This window comes from Scophthalmus maximus, chromosome 16, assembly GCF_022379125.1.
Source record: "Scophthalmus maximus strain ysfricsl-2021 chromosome 16, ASM2237912v1, whole genome shotgun sequence".
NCBI classification, from domain to species: Eukaryota; Metazoa; Chordata; class Actinopteri; order Pleuronectiformes; family Scophthalmidae; genus Scophthalmus; species Scophthalmus maximus.
The window spans coordinates 17,915,107-17,932,351 of record NC_061530.1 but is presented as its reverse complement, the minus strand read 5'-3'; the positions used below and the strand labels follow the sequence as shown (position 1 = coordinate 17,932,351).

General features: G+C 43.9%; 4 protein-coding genes across 6 annotated transcripts; 1 reads left to right on the top strand and 3 right to left on the bottom strand.

The window, feature by feature from the left end:
• Positions 1 to 134: 134 nt before the first annotated feature.
• Positions 135 to 2,997, bottom strand: LOC118287964 (zinc finger protein 391). 2 transcript variants are annotated; one of them, XM_035613668.2, is made up of 3 exons: positions 2,745 to 2,990; positions 2,227 to 2,329; positions 135 to 2,139 (listed from the first exon to the last, which is right to left on the bottom strand). In XM_035613668.2, the coding sequence occupies exon 3, from the start codon at positions 2,135 to 2,137 to the stop codon at positions 491 to 493; it is 1,647 nt and encodes a 548-aa protein (XP_035469561.2). In that variant the 5' UTR covers positions 2,138 to 2,139; positions 2,227 to 2,329; positions 2,745 to 2,990; the 3' UTR covers positions 135 to 490. The 2 variants fall into 2 exon arrangements, with proteins under 2 accessions (XP_035469561.2, XP_035469560.2); XM_035613667.2 differs by lacking the exon at positions 2,227 to 2,329 and having other exon boundaries at positions 2,745 to 2,997.
• Positions 2,998 to 5,308: 2,311 nt separating this feature from the next.
• On the bottom strand, positions 5,309 to 8,092 carry g6pc1a.2 (glucose-6-phosphatase catalytic subunit 1a, tandem duplicate 2). The gene is made up of 5 exons (XM_035613542.2): positions 7,757 to 8,092; positions 7,537 to 7,646; positions 6,938 to 7,058; positions 6,485 to 6,600; positions 5,309 to 6,262 (listed from the first exon to the last, which is right to left on the bottom strand). The coding sequence occupies exons 1-5, from the start codon at positions 7,987 to 7,989 to the stop codon at positions 5,760 to 5,762; spliced, it is 1,083 nt and encodes a 360-aa protein (XP_035469435.2). The 5' UTR covers positions 7,990 to 8,092; the 3' UTR covers positions 5,309 to 5,759.
• Positions 8,093 to 8,203: 111 nt separating this feature from the next.
• g6pc1a.1 (glucose-6-phosphatase catalytic subunit 1a, tandem duplicate 1) lies at positions 8,204 to 11,284 on the top strand. Of its 2 annotated transcripts, none has more exons than XM_035613540.2 (6): positions 8,204 to 8,771; positions 9,028 to 9,351; positions 9,440 to 9,549; positions 10,040 to 10,145; positions 10,243 to 10,358; positions 10,544 to 11,284. In XM_035613540.2, exons 1-6 carry the CDS (start codon positions 8,731 to 8,733, stop codon positions 11,050 to 11,052), a joined length of 1,206 nt encoding a protein of 401 aa, XP_035469433.2. In that variant the 5' UTR covers positions 8,204 to 8,730; the 3' UTR covers positions 11,053 to 11,284. The 2 variants fall into 2 exon arrangements, with proteins under 2 accessions (XP_035469433.2, XP_035469434.2); XM_035613541.2 differs by having other exon boundaries at positions 8,927 to 9,351.
• A 1,506-nt stretch (positions 11,285 to 12,790) lies between these two features.
• On the bottom strand, positions 12,791 to 17,218 carry psme3 (proteasome activator subunit 3). The gene is made up of 10 exons (XM_035612555.2): positions 17,061 to 17,218; positions 15,838 to 15,870; positions 15,641 to 15,703; positions 15,224 to 15,328; positions 15,070 to 15,118; positions 14,791 to 14,909; positions 14,390 to 14,526; positions 14,203 to 14,257; positions 13,684 to 13,770; positions 12,791 to 13,541 (listed from the first exon to the last, which is right to left on the bottom strand). Exons 1-10 carry the CDS (start codon positions 17,100 to 17,102, stop codon positions 13,461 to 13,463), a joined length of 771 nt encoding a protein of 256 aa, XP_035468448.1. The 5' UTR covers positions 17,103 to 17,218; the 3' UTR covers positions 12,791 to 13,460.
• Positions 17,219 to 17,245: the final 27 nt, after the last annotated feature.

Here is a 17,245-nt window from a genome sequence, read left to right as displayed (position 1 = left end):
TAAGGTATACAAAAAAGTCACAGTATAGTAAGGTATTAAAAGGGTCATAGTATTGTAAGGTATAAAAAAGGTAAAAGTACAGTATAGTCAAAAATGTCATTGCATATTAAGTCATACAAGTAAAACACTGATGGTGAAATGATTATGACTAAAATTTAATGTGACATTGAACAAAGAACATTTTTATATTTTTCATAATTTTTATAAAGAAGGGGAAAAGATGAAAAACACACCCTGAAATATATATAAAAAATATATTTTTACATGTATTTTTTGTAACATCTCTCTCAAGTGTTTAGCTTAATTGTGTTGTTCAATGATCAATAATCAGATATGTTCATTTGGTACTTAGATGGTGATTAACAGCACATGGATCATAAAATGCAAAAAGAAAAATCTGTACAGCATAACTGCTTCTCCGTTTAAGAAAATTTCACTCGCAGAACTCTGGGAAGTTGTTTTTTTTGCGTGTTTCCCCTCGCGCTCGGCATTAGAGACTCGTGAGCTGCGCTGCTTCATCCCCGTGTGTCTGAGCGTGTCCCTTCCGATCCTCCCTCCCCGGGACCCCGCGGCCGTGCGCCCGCTGCCCCTCGTGGACGCCCATGTGCTTGGTGAGCGAGCTGCTCGCCGTGAAGCTCTTGCCGCACACGTTGCACAGGTAGGGCTTCTCCCCCGTGTGCGACCGCATGTGGATCTTCAGCGCGCCGCTCTTGTAGAACGCCTTGTCGCAGACGGCGCAGCGGTGCGTGGACTCGCCCGTGTGGATCATCGTGTGCGTCTTCAGCGTGCCCCTCTGCCGGAACCCCTTCCCGCAGACGCTGCACAGGAACGGCTTCTCGCCCGTGTGGATCCTCATGTGCGCCGTCATGTACTCCTTGAAGCCGAAGCTCTGGCCGCACACGCTGCAGACGTACGGCCGCTCGCCCGTGTGCGCCCTCATGTGTCCCATCAGGTTGCCGTTCTGGGCGAACGCTTTGCCGCAGACGCTGCAGACGAACGGCTTCTCGCCCGTGTGCGTCCTCACGTGCATCTCCAGCTGCTTCTGGCCGTCGAACGGTTTGCCGCAGACGTCGCAGTCGTTCGTCCGGATGTAGGTCCGCAGGTGGAGCTTCAGACTCGCCGCCGTCTCGAATCGCTCGCCGCAGACGCCGCAGAGATCCGCGTCCGTCTCGTCTTCCTGCACGTGCTTCAAAAAGGAGGCTCTGTAGCAGAAGGACCTGCCGCACACTTTGCAGCAATATTTCACATGAGACGAATCCTTACAGTCCTTGTTCTTTGGTCCATCGGGTGTATTCGACGCGTGAATTTTGGTTTTTGGTCCGTCTTTGGTCTCATCTTTAACGCCGTCTACACCGTAACCATCGCTCTCCTTCCAGTCCTCGTCACCGCCGCCCATTTCACTCTCAGCGTCTTCCTGTTCCTCGTCCGCTCCGTCCCCGCAGCTCTTCTTCTCTTCGCTGTGCGTTCGTAAATGCCGCCTCAAACCGCCGTCAGAGCCCAAAAGTTTTCCACAGACTCCGCACAGGTCTGTGCAGCCCTCGCGCCGCAGCACGTGTTTCAGGAAAGCACTTTTGTGTCGGAAAAACTTTCCGCACACTCGGCAACAACTCTCCCCCGTCGCCTGGCTCTGGTCTGTTGCGGCGATTTGCCTCGCGTGTGTTTTCGTTTTCTCGCCACCGGCGTCTTCGTGGAAAGACCTGCCGCACGTCTCGCAGCAGTCAGCATCAGCCTGACGTTGTCTCAGTCGCTGAGATGTTCTCCTTCCTTTGTTTGATTTGAGCGATTTCTCGTCATCCTCACTCCCGGCTTCTGGGTTTCTGGACGACAGAACCTCCCGGTCACCCGGTGGCAGCGCACGCCGCTCTCCTCGAGTCTCCGTTTCTCCATCCGTTTCTGCTCTGTGTGTTTGGTGAAGGTGTGGCGGCTTACCGTGGACAAACTCAGATTCCGGCGGTGAGCCAGGTGATTTCTGGACTTTCAGCGGCATGTCCAGCAGCTGGCGTTGCCGGTCGTCATCGTCGTCACGGGAACGGGCCTTGTGTCCGCCCATCATCATTATCTCCAGGATCCTGAAGATGTCATCAGCGACAGCCGACAGTCGCTTGTGCACGACGGCCCTCTGCTGCTCGGGGGACATTTCTGTGGGGAGGAAGGAAAAGAGAGAAGTATTCTAACAGAGCATTCAGCAAACTGATTTACACTCACACCAGAATTAATCCTTTCTACCTTTTCTAAGGTCTGAGGGGAGATTAAGATAAAAATACGGCTTGGACACTTGAATGACTTGTTTCCTTCCACTTGTGGAAAGTTTATCACGAGATAAAACCTCCTGCAAAACGAAACGTACACTAAGTGACAGTTTATTAGGTACATTATATATTAACTACAGAGACATTACATATATATTGATGAAAAAAATGTTTGGACTGATCCAAATCTATGTCAAAAATGGTTTTTCTAGATGTAACTTAACTTATAACTAGAAAAATATATATTAGAATAATGGATTAGTTGTTTAATTGTTTAATTAGTTGTTCAAACTGTTTAATGACGTCGTATCGACCAAACAACTAATCGATTAATCGAAAAAAAACTAACGTGAATCAAAGATGAAAATAATAAATTCTGTACATATCAGTAAGAAGTGAGTTGACCTTGTACATTTAAATTCAAGACTTGTAATGATTTTGTTTTTGTTTTATTTAAAGACTTGTAAGCAGCTGTCTCATTAAAACACTTGGAACCTGTGCGCAGCAGCGTCTTCCCCTCGACGACGTGGACAATCTCCTCCGCAGCGGCCGCGAGTCTCTCGGCGACCAGCGCCTTCACCAGCCGCATGTTGGACATGATGCCGCGGGGGAAAGTCTAGTTCTCTCCTCAGCCGGAGGTCATTTCATTTCTGTTCTTATCTCCAGCTGTTCACACACCTTCAGTCCGTCAGAAACAAAACAAACCCCAGCTGCTTCCGCCGCACCGCGGAGGAGTCGATCCACTTCCGCCGGCCCGACCTCTTCCTCGCTGGGTGTAAATGTGGACGGTGCGGTGACACAGCGCCACCTAGCGAGGCCTCCCGCGTGACACACCGCTCAGATATGAGAACGTTTAATGAGAATTAAAAAATATATATTTTATGGGATTTTAGGTTTTGAGGTTAATTTATTTGTCAATGTAGGTTTTTTATAAATATTTTGGAAACAAAATATACTTTTTACATATTTTTAAAATCAAAATAAACGTACTGCATATTTTACAAAATACAAATTATTAGTAGTATGCATATTACATATTGTAGAAACAGACTACAGATTTTAAAAAAAATTTTGAAACAAAAATGTACGTATCATAGGCTACAGATATTGAAACAAAATATCACATATCACATCTTTTAAAAAATATACAAAAAATAGGACTTATTTTTAGAAACAGAATATACTTTTTACATATTTGCATTTATTTATTATATTTTAAACATGCATACACTATATTTATATAATCATTACATTGATAGAAATATACAAAGTAATGCACGCATGCATATTCTCCACATAAAAATAAAAAAATCAAATAAAAGATATTCATGTACAAAGTCAATGAGACTGTATTTAGTTGTGAATTTCAATTCATTGTATAGTTTTTGTAAATATTCCTAATACTGACCTAACTCAATGTGCAGTTTCACATTTGCAGTAAATATTTCTTATATTTCTTAATTTTAACAGAGACTGAGGGACTTTTATGACTTAAACAAAAGTTAAGTTGTGACGCAAATGTTTTAGCTTTTTATTTGTTCAGCATTTAAAAAAATGATTAATTGTGAAAGTTCTAAAGAGGCAAGTTTAACCAGCTACCAAACAGTTCAGTTGTACTGGGTGAATGTGGGTCAAAGCTCAGTGTCGAGTCATTTGGTTCTTCTGCAGCTCAGAGAGAGAAGGGTATTGACGTCGTGGCCTCTGGTGTTATCACCTATGTGCGCTGGAGCTCACGTCTGATGTCTCAGTTTCACCCCCTGTACACAAAGCAGCAGAATCAGCAGTTTAACTGTAAACGAGCATTGCTTTTTTATGTGTTTAAATCCACACACAACAGTTTGGTAGTGAATCATTTGATTAAATGCATTATGTTTCAAAATGCTGCAGTTGCCTGGTCATGTCCTGTTTTCACTGTTTGCTCTCTCTTGATATTATATCTTGATCTCAATAATATTACCTGATTGAGTAAAGATTATACTTCCATGCGCAACTAAATTTGATGACTAATGTTAGTATATTTTAGCCCAAAGTAATGATCAAATGTACAAACACATTTGCATGAATATTTTCTCACGTAAAGCGCAGAGACAGTCTTTTGTGATGGTTGGCAAATTCTTATTTTCATATGCTGTGCTGTGTCTTATAATTTAAAAGTTAATAGTACCAGCAAGAACAACAGCAAATTCAAAAAAGATAATCATTCTTGAAATTGAAAAATACATATACGTGTACATATATTGCACAACCATTAAAAGCTTTAATTCATAACTGTTAATAGCTGTATTTTCTGTTTATCAGCCATATTGTTTTTCAGCCTATTTCACAAACCTGCCTATCTGTGAAAAAGCTTTCCGTGTGACCTTTGGCAGCATCAGGGGTCATGAGGCCTCACAAACACATCACACTTTTTGGGTGACTAAACAGCCGTGACTAAACAGCCGTGACACACAAACGTTTGTCAATGCTCAGCGTTCGTCGGGGAATGTCATTGAGTGCTTTATGCAAAAAAAAACACAAACAGTCAAATATTGAATGTTCAGCTCACAGCGTTGGCCTCGTGTTCACGCAGAGGGTCCCATGACGTGTGTGGATCTGTGTCATCATCAGTCGGGCTAAAGGCCAGTGCTCTGCTGCTAAAGTCAAGTCAAATGGGTCAAACTAAACCCTGATTGGGGCATTTGTTGACTCTTAGGCACGATTTAGGACAAACACAAATAGACTGTATATAATGTAAAATATTAATTTTATTTAATCAGGCCCCGGGGACCAGAGGCCCCTCGGTTTGAGTGACCTCTGACATTTCTTGTTGGGAAGTAAAAGTACTTATTAAGCAGAATGACCCATTTAATTCTACTTATTTATTAGGATGATTATCTGCAAACTATTTACTCACTAAAGTTATGAAATATAGGTAAATAAACACATGTAAATGTATGTGTGTGTGTGTGTGTGTGTGTGTGTGTGTGTGTGTATATATATATATATAAATGCTGATTATGTGCCAAAGACTTAGGGTTTGTCAAGTGTAAATGCATGGTGTGGTAAAATATGAACCGAGAGATTATTTAAGATTTTTATTAAAAAATATTCAAAACCTTTTCAAAAATATTTTCTGTAACATTTAAAAATACATTATTGTTACACGTGAAATAACGTTTATCAAAGCTGTGAGTGTGTGACTGTTATTGTCCTTGAACTGAGGCTCAACACAGCAGCTGAAAGCAAACAGTCGGACCCGTGTGTTCCTTTGTTTGTTCTTTTCCAGGGCTCTGAAACGATTGTAATCATCATATATTTTTTTTCTAAATTCAGAATGTGTCTTTGGAAGTGCTGCGGAGCATCCTGGCTTGTGCTCTCACTTAGTATCACGCGCGCTCACGGGGTTTCAGTGTCCATGTGGCACCGGATCTCCTTCGGCTTCTCCGGAGCGTCACTTAGACGTATGAATGCATACCAGAGGAAAAGTTTTCCCCTGTGTGGGGAGGGAGTCTGCACTTCCGAGTTCACTGCTCACACTCCCTTTTTGTTCTGCAGGCTCAGGGCTCCGTTCACACAGTAGGGGATGATGCTGACGGTGACCAGAGGCACGGTGGCGCTCTTGCAGAAGGACAGCAGGTAGAACAGGGCCGCGGTGTGCGTGGGAGGCTTGAAGGAGTCGAACAGGTGCAGCAGCAGCAGCGAGCTGATGACGCACCCGGCCCTGACCAGGGTGCTGCTGCTCTTCTTGGTCTCGGTGTAGAGCGGCGAGTGCAGGCCCAGGCCCAGGCCGAACAGCGTGCCCATGTTCCGCAGGAGGCTGGCGAAGGGCGTGCTGTCCAGGTGGACCCACTCGGGCCTGACGCACCACCTCTGGGCCTTGTCCAGGGTCCACAGCAGGTCCACGCCCACCGCTTTGAGCAGCAGGTAGAAGCCCACGGCGAAGGCGGTCAAGAGGAGGGTCGTGTAGAAGTACTTCTTCATGCTGGCGCTGTAGATCCACTGGGTTCTGTTGAAGGCTTCGGCAACAATCATACCTATGAGAGCAGAACATGTTCGAAAGCCAGGGTCAATAGTATGTAAAGGCAAGGGTGTAGTTTTCTACATTTGTGGGTGTTAGAAAAAATCATTATATATATATATATATTCCTGTTGACAGTTAATATCGTCTGCAAAAGATGCTAGAATTGAAACAATTGGAAAACTATTCTAATCAGCCGTCCACTGAAAACGACGTGTTAAAGCTTGTCCGCGCTGACCTGTGATGACTCCGGCGACGACCTGGTGGGGAAAGTGGGCGGCGATGAAGACCCTGGAGAGACACACGCACACCTGGATGCCCCAGAACAGCGTCCACAGAATTGCCTTCAGGTACCTGTCAAAAGACACATTTGAGCAGACGCTGTTATGGAAGGAGATGATTGGTTTGGATCAGTCTGGCCCAACTCAGGACAAGAAAGCCAATATTTTTAAAGCGATATCACATCATCACAGAGATTCTTGGCTCATCGTGAGAGCAGACATCAAAACAACCCACGTGCAAGCCCCCTCTCTAGTTCTCTAAAGTCAATGATCAACCACAGCGCAGATAGTGTGTCCACGGTGATAAGCCCTGAGTGGAAGAAAATGGTAAACAAACCCCGACATCGGCGGGGGACAACAGAGCTAAGTCGTGGGTATGTGTGTCGATTCCCCCTCGGCGGACGACTCACCACTCTTTGCTGCTGGATTTCTTGCTTCCATATTTCTTCTTGCTGGTCACGAGGGCGAGGATGGAGGTGACCAGGGTGTAGTAGACACCTGCGGCTCCCATAGCGTGTCCCGAGGGGCTGCCTGCAAATGCATTTCCTCATTAGGATCAGTGTATCTGTCAACAGGGGCCTGATAGTTCTTCTTTGATACTTTGAAAATAGGTTTTGCTTATGTCCTTTTAGATGAATGATTCGTTTTGAATGGATCCGTCTATCACATTTTTGCACTGGTACTTTTCCGGCCGCTGACTAGAGACTAAATCTATATACTTGATTGCAAGGCTGGATTCCAAACCTCGCAAATCAAGCAACTGTCCAAAAGCACATTTGGCGATGGGTTTGTTGCTTGGTAATTTGGTTAATTTCATCCAGACGTACAAAATTCGCAACTGATTTTATGCTTAAATGTATAAAATGAACATGTGTTTTAGTAGAATTACCAAACCCAAGGCCGTGTAATATTGTAGAAATAACACATGGAGGGCAGGAAAGAAGGGACACAGCAGCTCATTTTTGGTCCAAAAGCAAGTAAATCCATGGATGCATGTGACATATCTCACCTGGCCCAGTCTCACAGGTCATGGGGTACTGCTCAATGTGAGGACGGAGCGTGTTTGCATAATGAGCCGTCTCGTGGACCCACCAGTAAGGCCTCTCCCCGAACAGAATCCTGAGGAACACAACAGAAACAGCCACTCGGTCATAATCTGAAAATAAGTTAAGAACATTTGATTTTTGGCTCACAAACTCGAAATTTCCGAGAATATCGACTCCACCCACCATTTAAAGACCAAGTTCAGCCAGTCTCCGATCACCGCCACCCAGATGAGCTTGATGCCCACGGAGGCCCGCAGGTGAAACCAAAGCGGGAAGAAGATGAAGAACGTGTTCCTGAGGTCGGCGGCCCAGGACACCCAGAGGAACAAGCCCTGGGCGTCCTGATAGTTGGTCTGCAGGTAGTGGGTGGTGCTCACCCCGAAGCCCTGCACGGCGTCCATGACAGCGTCGAGCATCTTTAGACCTCGAGCAGGGGAGAAAATCTCAGTCTGGTGTGGAGTGAGCGGAGGGAGTGAGTTGGACGAAAAAGAAAAAAGCCACTGTCGCTATCAGTGACACAGCTGGTTGGTTATATACCAGAGGGACCCACTACCCAAACGCATGCTCACGCTGATCTTTGGACCTTGCACATGTGCAATAAAACACCGGGAGTCAGGGGAGTTTGGGAGGCTTTTTTCACACAAACAGGGGGAAAAGATAGCGTGAAAGCAAAATGTCAATTGGTATCTTTTGTCATTCAACTACTGTACGTGACACAGAGAGGGGAAGTCGACCAATGGCCCTGAATTAAAACAATCATATACAAACCTAGTCTTCAGACTGGCATTTGCTTTTTATTGTGCGACAGTGTATTTTTGAATGTTACCTTCTAATTCTTTATTTCTTACAATATACTCCAACCAAAATTGTCTATAAGGATATTTTTCCCCCCGGCAGTAATTTGTTATGTAGTTGTTTTTTTTGATGATTTGGTGAAAACATAGGATGGAGCAACCCCTTTGTCGGTTACATAAGGAGATCAATGATTAAATGATTGGGTTTGGACTGAGTGGAAGCTTTTGGAGATAGTTGGCGATAACACCCACGAAAAAGGCAGATTAGCAGGTTGTAGGTTGAGCACAAGTTTCTGCTCTGTTATGACAAATATGTCTGGCGGGGACGTCCCCAGCTCTTATTCCAGTTTGCTCTGAGGGAACATGTTGGTGATCGCTTTCTCACATCGGTGTCCCACACACAAGTAGGAGGACAAATACGAATAACTGTAAACACTATAAATGCGATGCAGAAGATACATTGTGAGCCAAGATCGATTGGATTTCACTGGCGAATACTGGCTTCTGTAATTTTTGTTTTTCATTGAATCAAAGAAAACAATAACTTTTTCTCCCCCAGGAAATCCGAGACCCGTCTGAGGGGCGGCAGCTGATTTTCTGTGAGGATAGATTTTGGCCTCGGGTGTAAAGGTTAAGGAACCCGTCTGTACTGTCCCACAGGCAAACAAATTCGCCAGCCTTGAGTAAAGTCCAATGGGGACCACGGCAGCAACAACACCCCAGAGTCAGTGCATCATCCTTAGGCAGAGGACCGGGCTGCGATATCATGGATCTCCTCCACAGCTGGGGGGTCGAGCTGGCGGTCCATCTGCAGACCGGGTACAGCCGGTACGGGGGCCTGTTCAGCGTGGCATCGACGGTGGCCGATCTGCACACCACCTTCTTCTGGCTGTTCCCGGTCTGGTTCCACCTGCGGAGGCACGCGGCGCTCAGGCTCGTCTGGGTGGCTGTCGTCGGCGACTGGCTCAACTTGGTCCTGAAATGGTAACCTGTCCAAAATGTGGCAGTGACGAGAAAACAGGTAAAAGAGAAAAAGCGGCAGTTTGAGTTTCTCTTGGTGTCTCCGTGGCAGGATTCTTTTCGGGGAGAGACCCTACTGGTGGGTTCACGAGACCCGGTTCTACGGAGCAGGTCCGGTCCCCTCTCTGCAGCAGTTCCCCATCACGTGTGAGACTGGACCAGGTACGGTTCAAAACAGACCTGCAGTGGATCACACGTGGTGACTTTGTCTGTTGGGAGTGATTGGATTCATCTGGCACAGTGAATTATTGACCTCGTTGATCCATTTCCCGATAACATCTGAGATGTTTCGGCTTCTTTTGAATGAATATAATCTCAAATGTGATAATATGGTTATAAACTCCACTACCTTTGTCCTTCTGTGGTGATTCTAATCTTTTAATCTGCGCATAATTTAATATGACGTCTCCTGCATTTGCAGTATGCAGGGGGGGACGTAACTAGGTACATTACTTACTCAAGTACCTTGAGGCACTTTATACTTGTGCGTCACTACATTTCATTGAATCCGTTGATTAGATTAGTAGATAATCTAAACAAATGATGAGACCTTCATTGCTTTGAAAACCCCTCTTTGGAGACGGAGCTATCGCTGCCAAAGAAAAATATCAGTTTTAAGTCTGTTTCAGTAAAAATGAGTCTCTTCCTGCAGGAAGTCCTTCAGGTCATGCTATGGGTGCAGCGGGTGTCTGGTATGTGATGGTAACAGCGCTACTCTCCGTTGCAACAGAGAAGCGATGCCCCCCTTTGCTATACAAGTGAGACCGTGGTGGCACAATCATTCATCCGTTTATCTTTCTTAAAAAATGGCTCCTCCTGCTGTTCTCTGATGCTTTTGGCTTCTATCTCTGTCAGGTTCTTGCAGATAGGCCTGTGGATGGTGATGGGCCTGGTGGCGCTGGTGGTCTGCATGTCGAGGGTCTACATGGCGGCGCACTTCCCTCACCAGGTCATTGCTGGAGTCATCACAGGTTTGTCTACGTCAAGAGTTTAAGACTGTTATTTGAGTTTTTGCTTAACACGAGCAACTGACTTATAGGCCTACTACTTTATACTTCTACTCCACTACATTTTCAAACCGCTGTAGAAACCACTACTCACCTAAAAGCCAGTACAGTCGCTTGTTTGACGGACCCCTCCTCTGTTCTCGTGTCAGGTGTGCTAGTAGCTGAGGTCGTCTCCAAGGAGATATGGATCTACAGCGCCAGCATGAAGAGGTACCTCTTCACAACCCTCTTCTTGACCTCCTTCGCCGCGGGCTTCTACCTCCTGCTCAAAGCGGCGGGCGTGGACCTGCTGTGGACCCTGGACAAGGCCCAGAGGTGGTGCGTCAGGCCCGAGTGGGTCCACCTGGACAGCACGCCCTTCGCCAGCCTCCTGCGGAACATGGGCACGCTGTTCGGCCTGGGCCTGGGCCTGCACTCGCCGCTCCACACGGGGACCGAGGGGAAGGACACAAGTGGCGCTTTCAAGACGGTTTGTATCATTGTCTCTTTGTTCCTGCTTCAGCTGTTGGACGGATGGACATTTTCCACCGAAAACCATACGACTTTCTACTTCCTGTCTTTCGGAAAGAGTGCGGTTGCACTTTTGATCCCGACCTCTCTGGTGCCTTGGGCCCTCAGCGGGATTTGCAGGGCAAAGAAAGACGCCAAGAACTTGTAATTGTTGTCAAGCTTGTAGCTTAAAGTCCATTTTTTTTGTTTAATTTTCTGTAGGATTTTTTTCTCTCTCGTATGTTAATGACACTAGGATATTCATTTTGGACAGTGTCGCTGAAGTTGCAGACCTTGATAACAGTTCGTACTATAGATTTTTTTTTATTCACTTTCTTGCCTAATGAGAGGATGGATGCCACTGCAATGTCTTTATGCCAAATATAAAGCTAAAAACAGCAGCCAGTTTCAGCCTTTTAATGTGAAGTAAAATATAGTTTTTTCGTGCAAAAGTCCTGTGCACCTCGGCAAACTTTCAGCTCAGGGACGAATAACATGACACAATTTTAAAAAAAAAACACTCTTTCTAACCACGAATAAGCCGAGCTCATTTTAGTACAAGGTTTTCTCCGAATGTCTGACGACTGATACTGATTAATTCTCCGGGAGGAACAACCATTAAATATTAACCAGAACACGCTCCCGCCACTCAGCAGTCCCTCGCCGTGACGCTGCCTTTCGCCACCGCAGCCATGAGCTTTCAGAAAAGAGACATGGAGGGTCAAGGGGCAGAGTGTTGCAGATAACACGTGTGTATCCTCTGAAAGTAGAACATTGTTCAGGTGATCATATCGGAGGAATTTCAAATGTGGTGGCTCGGAGGTCAGCGGGATTACACAACGGACACGCCTCTGTGAATTAATTGTAGGTCACATTAAAATTAAAGAGGTGATAAGAAATAGTTGGTGTCCATTATCGTACTCGTAAAACGCTTTAACATCTTCTGAATTGAACGCAGCTCCGCACACGGGGTTGAAGGTGAGAGGGAAAAGTGAGACCATTCGATGACATAATAACCGCAGCCGTGTGACACTTTGCTGCCAGCGAATCCCAAGTCTCCGTTTTAACCATCTTACGTCCGAGGGCCCACTTTTTTTTCTTCCGGCGCTTATCTCATGAAGATAAATCTATATGGCGCTGCTGCATTGTAGGTGTGTAAGACAGACAACGGGGGAGGGAGGGAGGGAGTCGGTGGGAACAGATACTACAGACCACTGCGTCAAGAGTGTTGAGCAACACCATGCTGTTTACATTATTACAGCAGTCGGCTCAAGTTGAATGTCGCAGCTTTGCGTATTTTATCTGAACTCTGCTCTCTCACCAGGAAAAACAACAAGAGAAAAATAATGAACCTATCAACTTTTGTTTTTTTATTATTTCCTCTCCCATTAATCATCTCACGACCCTCCAGGTTTATCTTGTGACCTTTTTGAGGGGCCCGACCCCGAGGTTGGGAACCACTGTCGCAAGTAGATTAACAAGCTACTGACACAACGATGCACCTGTAGGAACAAACGATTAAAAGTCATATTCATGAAAACATCACACCATGTGGATACTTTTTTTTTTTCTATGGATAAAGCATTTTTTTTTTTGATATTTTAAGCAAATTCTGTTGATAATACTTCTGTAATTTTAACATTTTGACTGCACTGCTTAGTAATGGAAGTTCATCACCGTAGTGAATTGGTACTTTTTCCACCACTTACAAGAGACTGCCACTATATATATATATATATATAGTGACAATCACATATTTTCGGTTTGTTTGAATTTTGTTTCCCCTCCGTCTGTGGGAGTGGTCGGTTCATGTAACAGTGACATCTGGAGGTGAGAAAGGAAACTGACTCCAAATGTTTTCCTCCATTCCCATTTTTGCAACCACACAAACGGCAGAATATTCAAAATTGTTATCAAAAAAAATGTTTTATTCAATAGAATCAATGACTCAACAGAAGAGATGCTTTGGTGACTTATGAACTTTCACTGAAATCCAATAAGTCCGTGGACCTAAAAACCTTCTCAACGATCATATCTGTTACGACAACACCGTGTAATGTTCGGACAATGTTGAGAAAGAACAATTTCTTCCGCGTTTCATCTCCTATAAACAACCATCCTGCAGGAGATGTATACGTCTAATAAACAAAAAGAAAAAAACAGTAACCGACATCCACTGAAGCAGAGGGCACGAAACAAACAGCTGCTTAGAATTTCCTTCTTTAGAGCGACAAATGAAACAATGTCACAAAGTTCCGAGGACAAAATGTTTAATTAAAATTAAAAAATACATAGCGCTTTTTGTTGTTTATAACCTCTCTCCCCCCTTTTTTCTGAGAGAATTTTTTTTTGTCTTCAAAAGGGTTTAAAACAAGAAAAATATTTTACATTAAAAAAACCAGAAAAAAAAAAAAACCACATGTTGTGTCCAATCTATGGAAGCTACGTTTTTTGTAAAGAGCTGTGTTGATTTTGATTTGTACTGAAGTGGGTGAATGTCTAGGCTGCTGTAGCTCAACAGGCGAGGCAGGGAGACGGAGGCCAGGGACGAGGGGGGGGATGGGGCCTGGAGAAACATCAGTACAGCGCTTCGGCGTTACTGCTTCGAGGCCTCTTGATCTTCTCAATGTTCTTCAGGATCATGTCGTGTAACGTTACCTTCATTTAAAAAAAAGAAAAGACTGCGATCAGGAGGGAAATGCAGCAAAAATTGAAATACTTCCATTAACCCGTCGGTGGCATGTTGGTATAAAATGAGCTTGAATGGATGAAGATATGAAGAATAAAGATCATGACATACGTATTGATTTCTGAGCTCCGAAACTATGATCTTCAGGCTGATGTATTCCTTCTCATCAATCTCGGTTACTGTGCGCCGATAGTCCTCCTTAAAAAAAATTTAAATGAATAAATTAGTTTTCATTTTTATTTGTCAGCAACAGTCTCACCGTAAAAACAGTTAGTCCACATTCAGAATAGACTTAAGACCATAATGATTATTACAATTATTTCAATTTTGTTTCTCATAATCAGGTTATGTCTCTGTTTGAAACACTAAAATACCCATGAGCCTCTGCCTGTGTTGCCATGGTAATGCAGTCAATCACACCCTGAGTTCCATTATAGCTCCAAGCTCAGAAGTCAGGGAGGTGTTTTTTTCCTGACGTCCCGAGTCGGAATTCCAGAGGGCCGTTCTGGTTGCAACATCCGACTCGGAGGTCGTGATACAGAGTTCGTGATTATAACTGAACGATAACCTTGTTAAACAACTGCTTTGTACTTGGCATTTATAAACTTTGTTTTCAAATAATTCACTTACCACATGTGGATATTTCGCTATTTTAGAAACCAGCTTGGCCCTTGTGATGTAGTATCTGGAAGACAACAGAAAATATTGACTCTTGAAACAGAACCAACTTGCAGCAGCTTAGGAACCAACTTTGGCGCCAGCACCACAGTGGAGAATGTGTTACGTACAATACAATTCATCAAGAATTTCTATAAACCTTGATATCTGGTCGAGGTACGACGCCGCCTCCCCTTCAACCGTTCGGAGTTCAGCTACCGTCTCCTCCTGGATTGACACGCCGAAGTTGTTGCCGTCCTCTATCCTTGGGATGAGCAGCTGAACCCACATTTTGACCTGTAGGGAGAGAAAAAAATGAAACCAGTGACAAAAAGGAAAATAAAACTCCTGGAATGCTCTAAAGAGTAAGTTTTGAGTCACCCGACACCTCTTAACTAATCAGAATTGTTCTTTAAAACTGATTCTTCATTCGTCCTACACACATATTTTCACACATTTCCAGCTGTAACGCCAGTTAATGACCCGACACTCAATCCTGAAAGTAATAAGACTTTCCTACAGACACAGGGGCGTGGTCCCTGGTTAAAGCACATTACTTACTGTGTTACATTTCTCTATGAGCGTCCTGATCTCTGGCTTGACCTTCTCAATAAGATCGACAAGGTTTCCGTTGCTCTTCATCATCCCACCGGGCATGACGAAGACCTTGGTGCCGGTCACTGGGACACAAAGAGAAAGAATACATTAATCAGCAGCAGAGAATTATTATTATTTATAGATGTTTGAATACAATCTTCTCTGAAATGTAAGGAATTTGAAATCATTAGTTTTGAGATTGGGATTTGAATAAAATTGTGTCTATTCAATACATGTACTCACCCTTATCATCCGCACCGCCATCCTCCAGCTTTCTCTTTTTGGCATTTTGCTGTGAAACATAAATACAAGATGAGGCCCAATTTCTCAACTCTGCTCTGCTCTACAGACAGCAGTTGCCATAAAAAATTACAATAAAATAAAACCGGAGCCTCACCGCGTCAAGTCCGTCATTCAGGTTTGAGAGCAAGATGGGGTCCGGCACCGTTAGGTTTATCTCCGAGTGTATCTCCTTCAAATCGGTGATGTTTATGATTGGATCCTGAACAACGAAAACAAAGACTCTCACTGTAATAACCATCTCTGCAAATGATGTTGTGTGATGGGATAAGATTTGGGTTGGGCAATATGAAGACATTTACTGTTCGACTCATTTTGTTGACTGTCAGATATTTTGTCAAACCATTAAAACTAGAGCTGCATTATTTAACTGCTTAGTTGATCAATGGGAAATTAATCTGCCACTTCTGATTTTTTGTATTGTATATTTGACGTTTTTTAGCTGCAAAAATAAAATAGTGAATTAAGCTGAAAGATCAGATCTGAGAGTAAACATACAAAAAACGTCACCGACCTTCAGGAAGTGATCGAGTTCCAGCAACTTCTTTGGGAAAAAACGTGCAACTAGATCCTCCGCCTGAAAGAAATGCAAATGTTTAAATAAGCATTACTAGAAAGAAAAGTGTTTTGATTAGTGTGTGTGTGTGTGTGTGTGTGTGTGTGTGTAACAGTGCTCAGAAAACATTTTATACAAGGTTGGACAATACTTACTTCAGCAGTGATACGTTCCCTGAAAGCATCAACCTGCAAAAACATCAGACAAGTGTCAAAAAATATGACCCTTCAATAACGTGAATTGTGGGTAGTTAAGATGGCGACCCTGTATTTTTCAGAGTTATTCCTCAGCCGTGTGCTCGAACGACACAACAGAACTGGTGCTAGGCCCAATGGGTGATGTCCACCGTGGACTGTTGTTCCACAATATCTTCATGGTTGAAAGCACTTATTGTAAATCGCTTTGGACAAAAGCACCAGCTAAATAAATGTGATGTTATGTAATTTAACATGGATCATGACAGTCACACGGCATAAATATTGCACATTGCCAAATGTCCATAGTGATGTTGCAGATACATTTGTTTTTCATTTGAACATATTGTTTTGAGTTTACAGTCTCTTGAGATCGCACCATGTTTATTATAAATTATGTATTTAATTGATTTATCTATTCAGTTGTATCTGAAAAGTCGGTTATTACACAAAAAAGTCAGTACATATATTTAATAAATTGTTGTTCCCTTTTCCATCCTTGGTTGAGAATCAACCTGAGACAGTTTTCTATTTTCACATTTATTTTCCTCTGAACCATTATTCATCTTTTTTCTTTCTTTTTTCAAAAAGTAATTAGCCAATTGCTCTGTCATATTTCTGTCCTACGTGTTTTGAATGCATTTTTGTGAGTATGTGTTTCTGGTCATTGTGATATGTAGACGACTGCATGTGCAGATTTAAGTTATACGACTGTGAATATCTTGAATTGGACCAACACTCAACACGTCACTTTGAGTCCTTTCGTTTTTGTACCGTTGGAAGGTGAATAAACCTTGGTGGGAGAAATAAGAAGCGGATAAACGAGGTAACGTGACGCCGGTAGACTGGCTAACTTGGCAGCTAAGGCCTGCTAGTTTAGCATCTGGTCAACCCCCAAAGAACAGTTATATTTACACACAAAGAGTCGAAATGTTGACTTTTTCTATCTCATCACTGAGCTTAACGTCACTGTGACACGTCGCCCGCTAAACGCGTCGACAGTTGTACATTAGCCTGCGGGAAATCGGCCGCCTCAGCCGCCGTTAGCCTCTCGCATCATGCTAACAAACTGTGGCTAACGAGCTAGCTAGCAAGCTAGCAAGCTAGCAAGCTGGCAAATGGCACACAGCAAAATACGCCCGTGCAAACCTTAGACCGCTAGATACAGAGACGTGAGAACTCACCTGGGTTTTAATCGCATTGTCCACCTTGAGGAGTGAAGACATCTTCTGGGATCGAACAGGCGGAGAGCGATTGTCCCAACTGCATTCAACTCACCTGGAGGAAAAAAAAAACGTGTGGCTTGTTGCTTGTCAGCCACACTTGTGCGAGCGTGAAGATGACGGCATAAGGGACGCGACGTGACGAC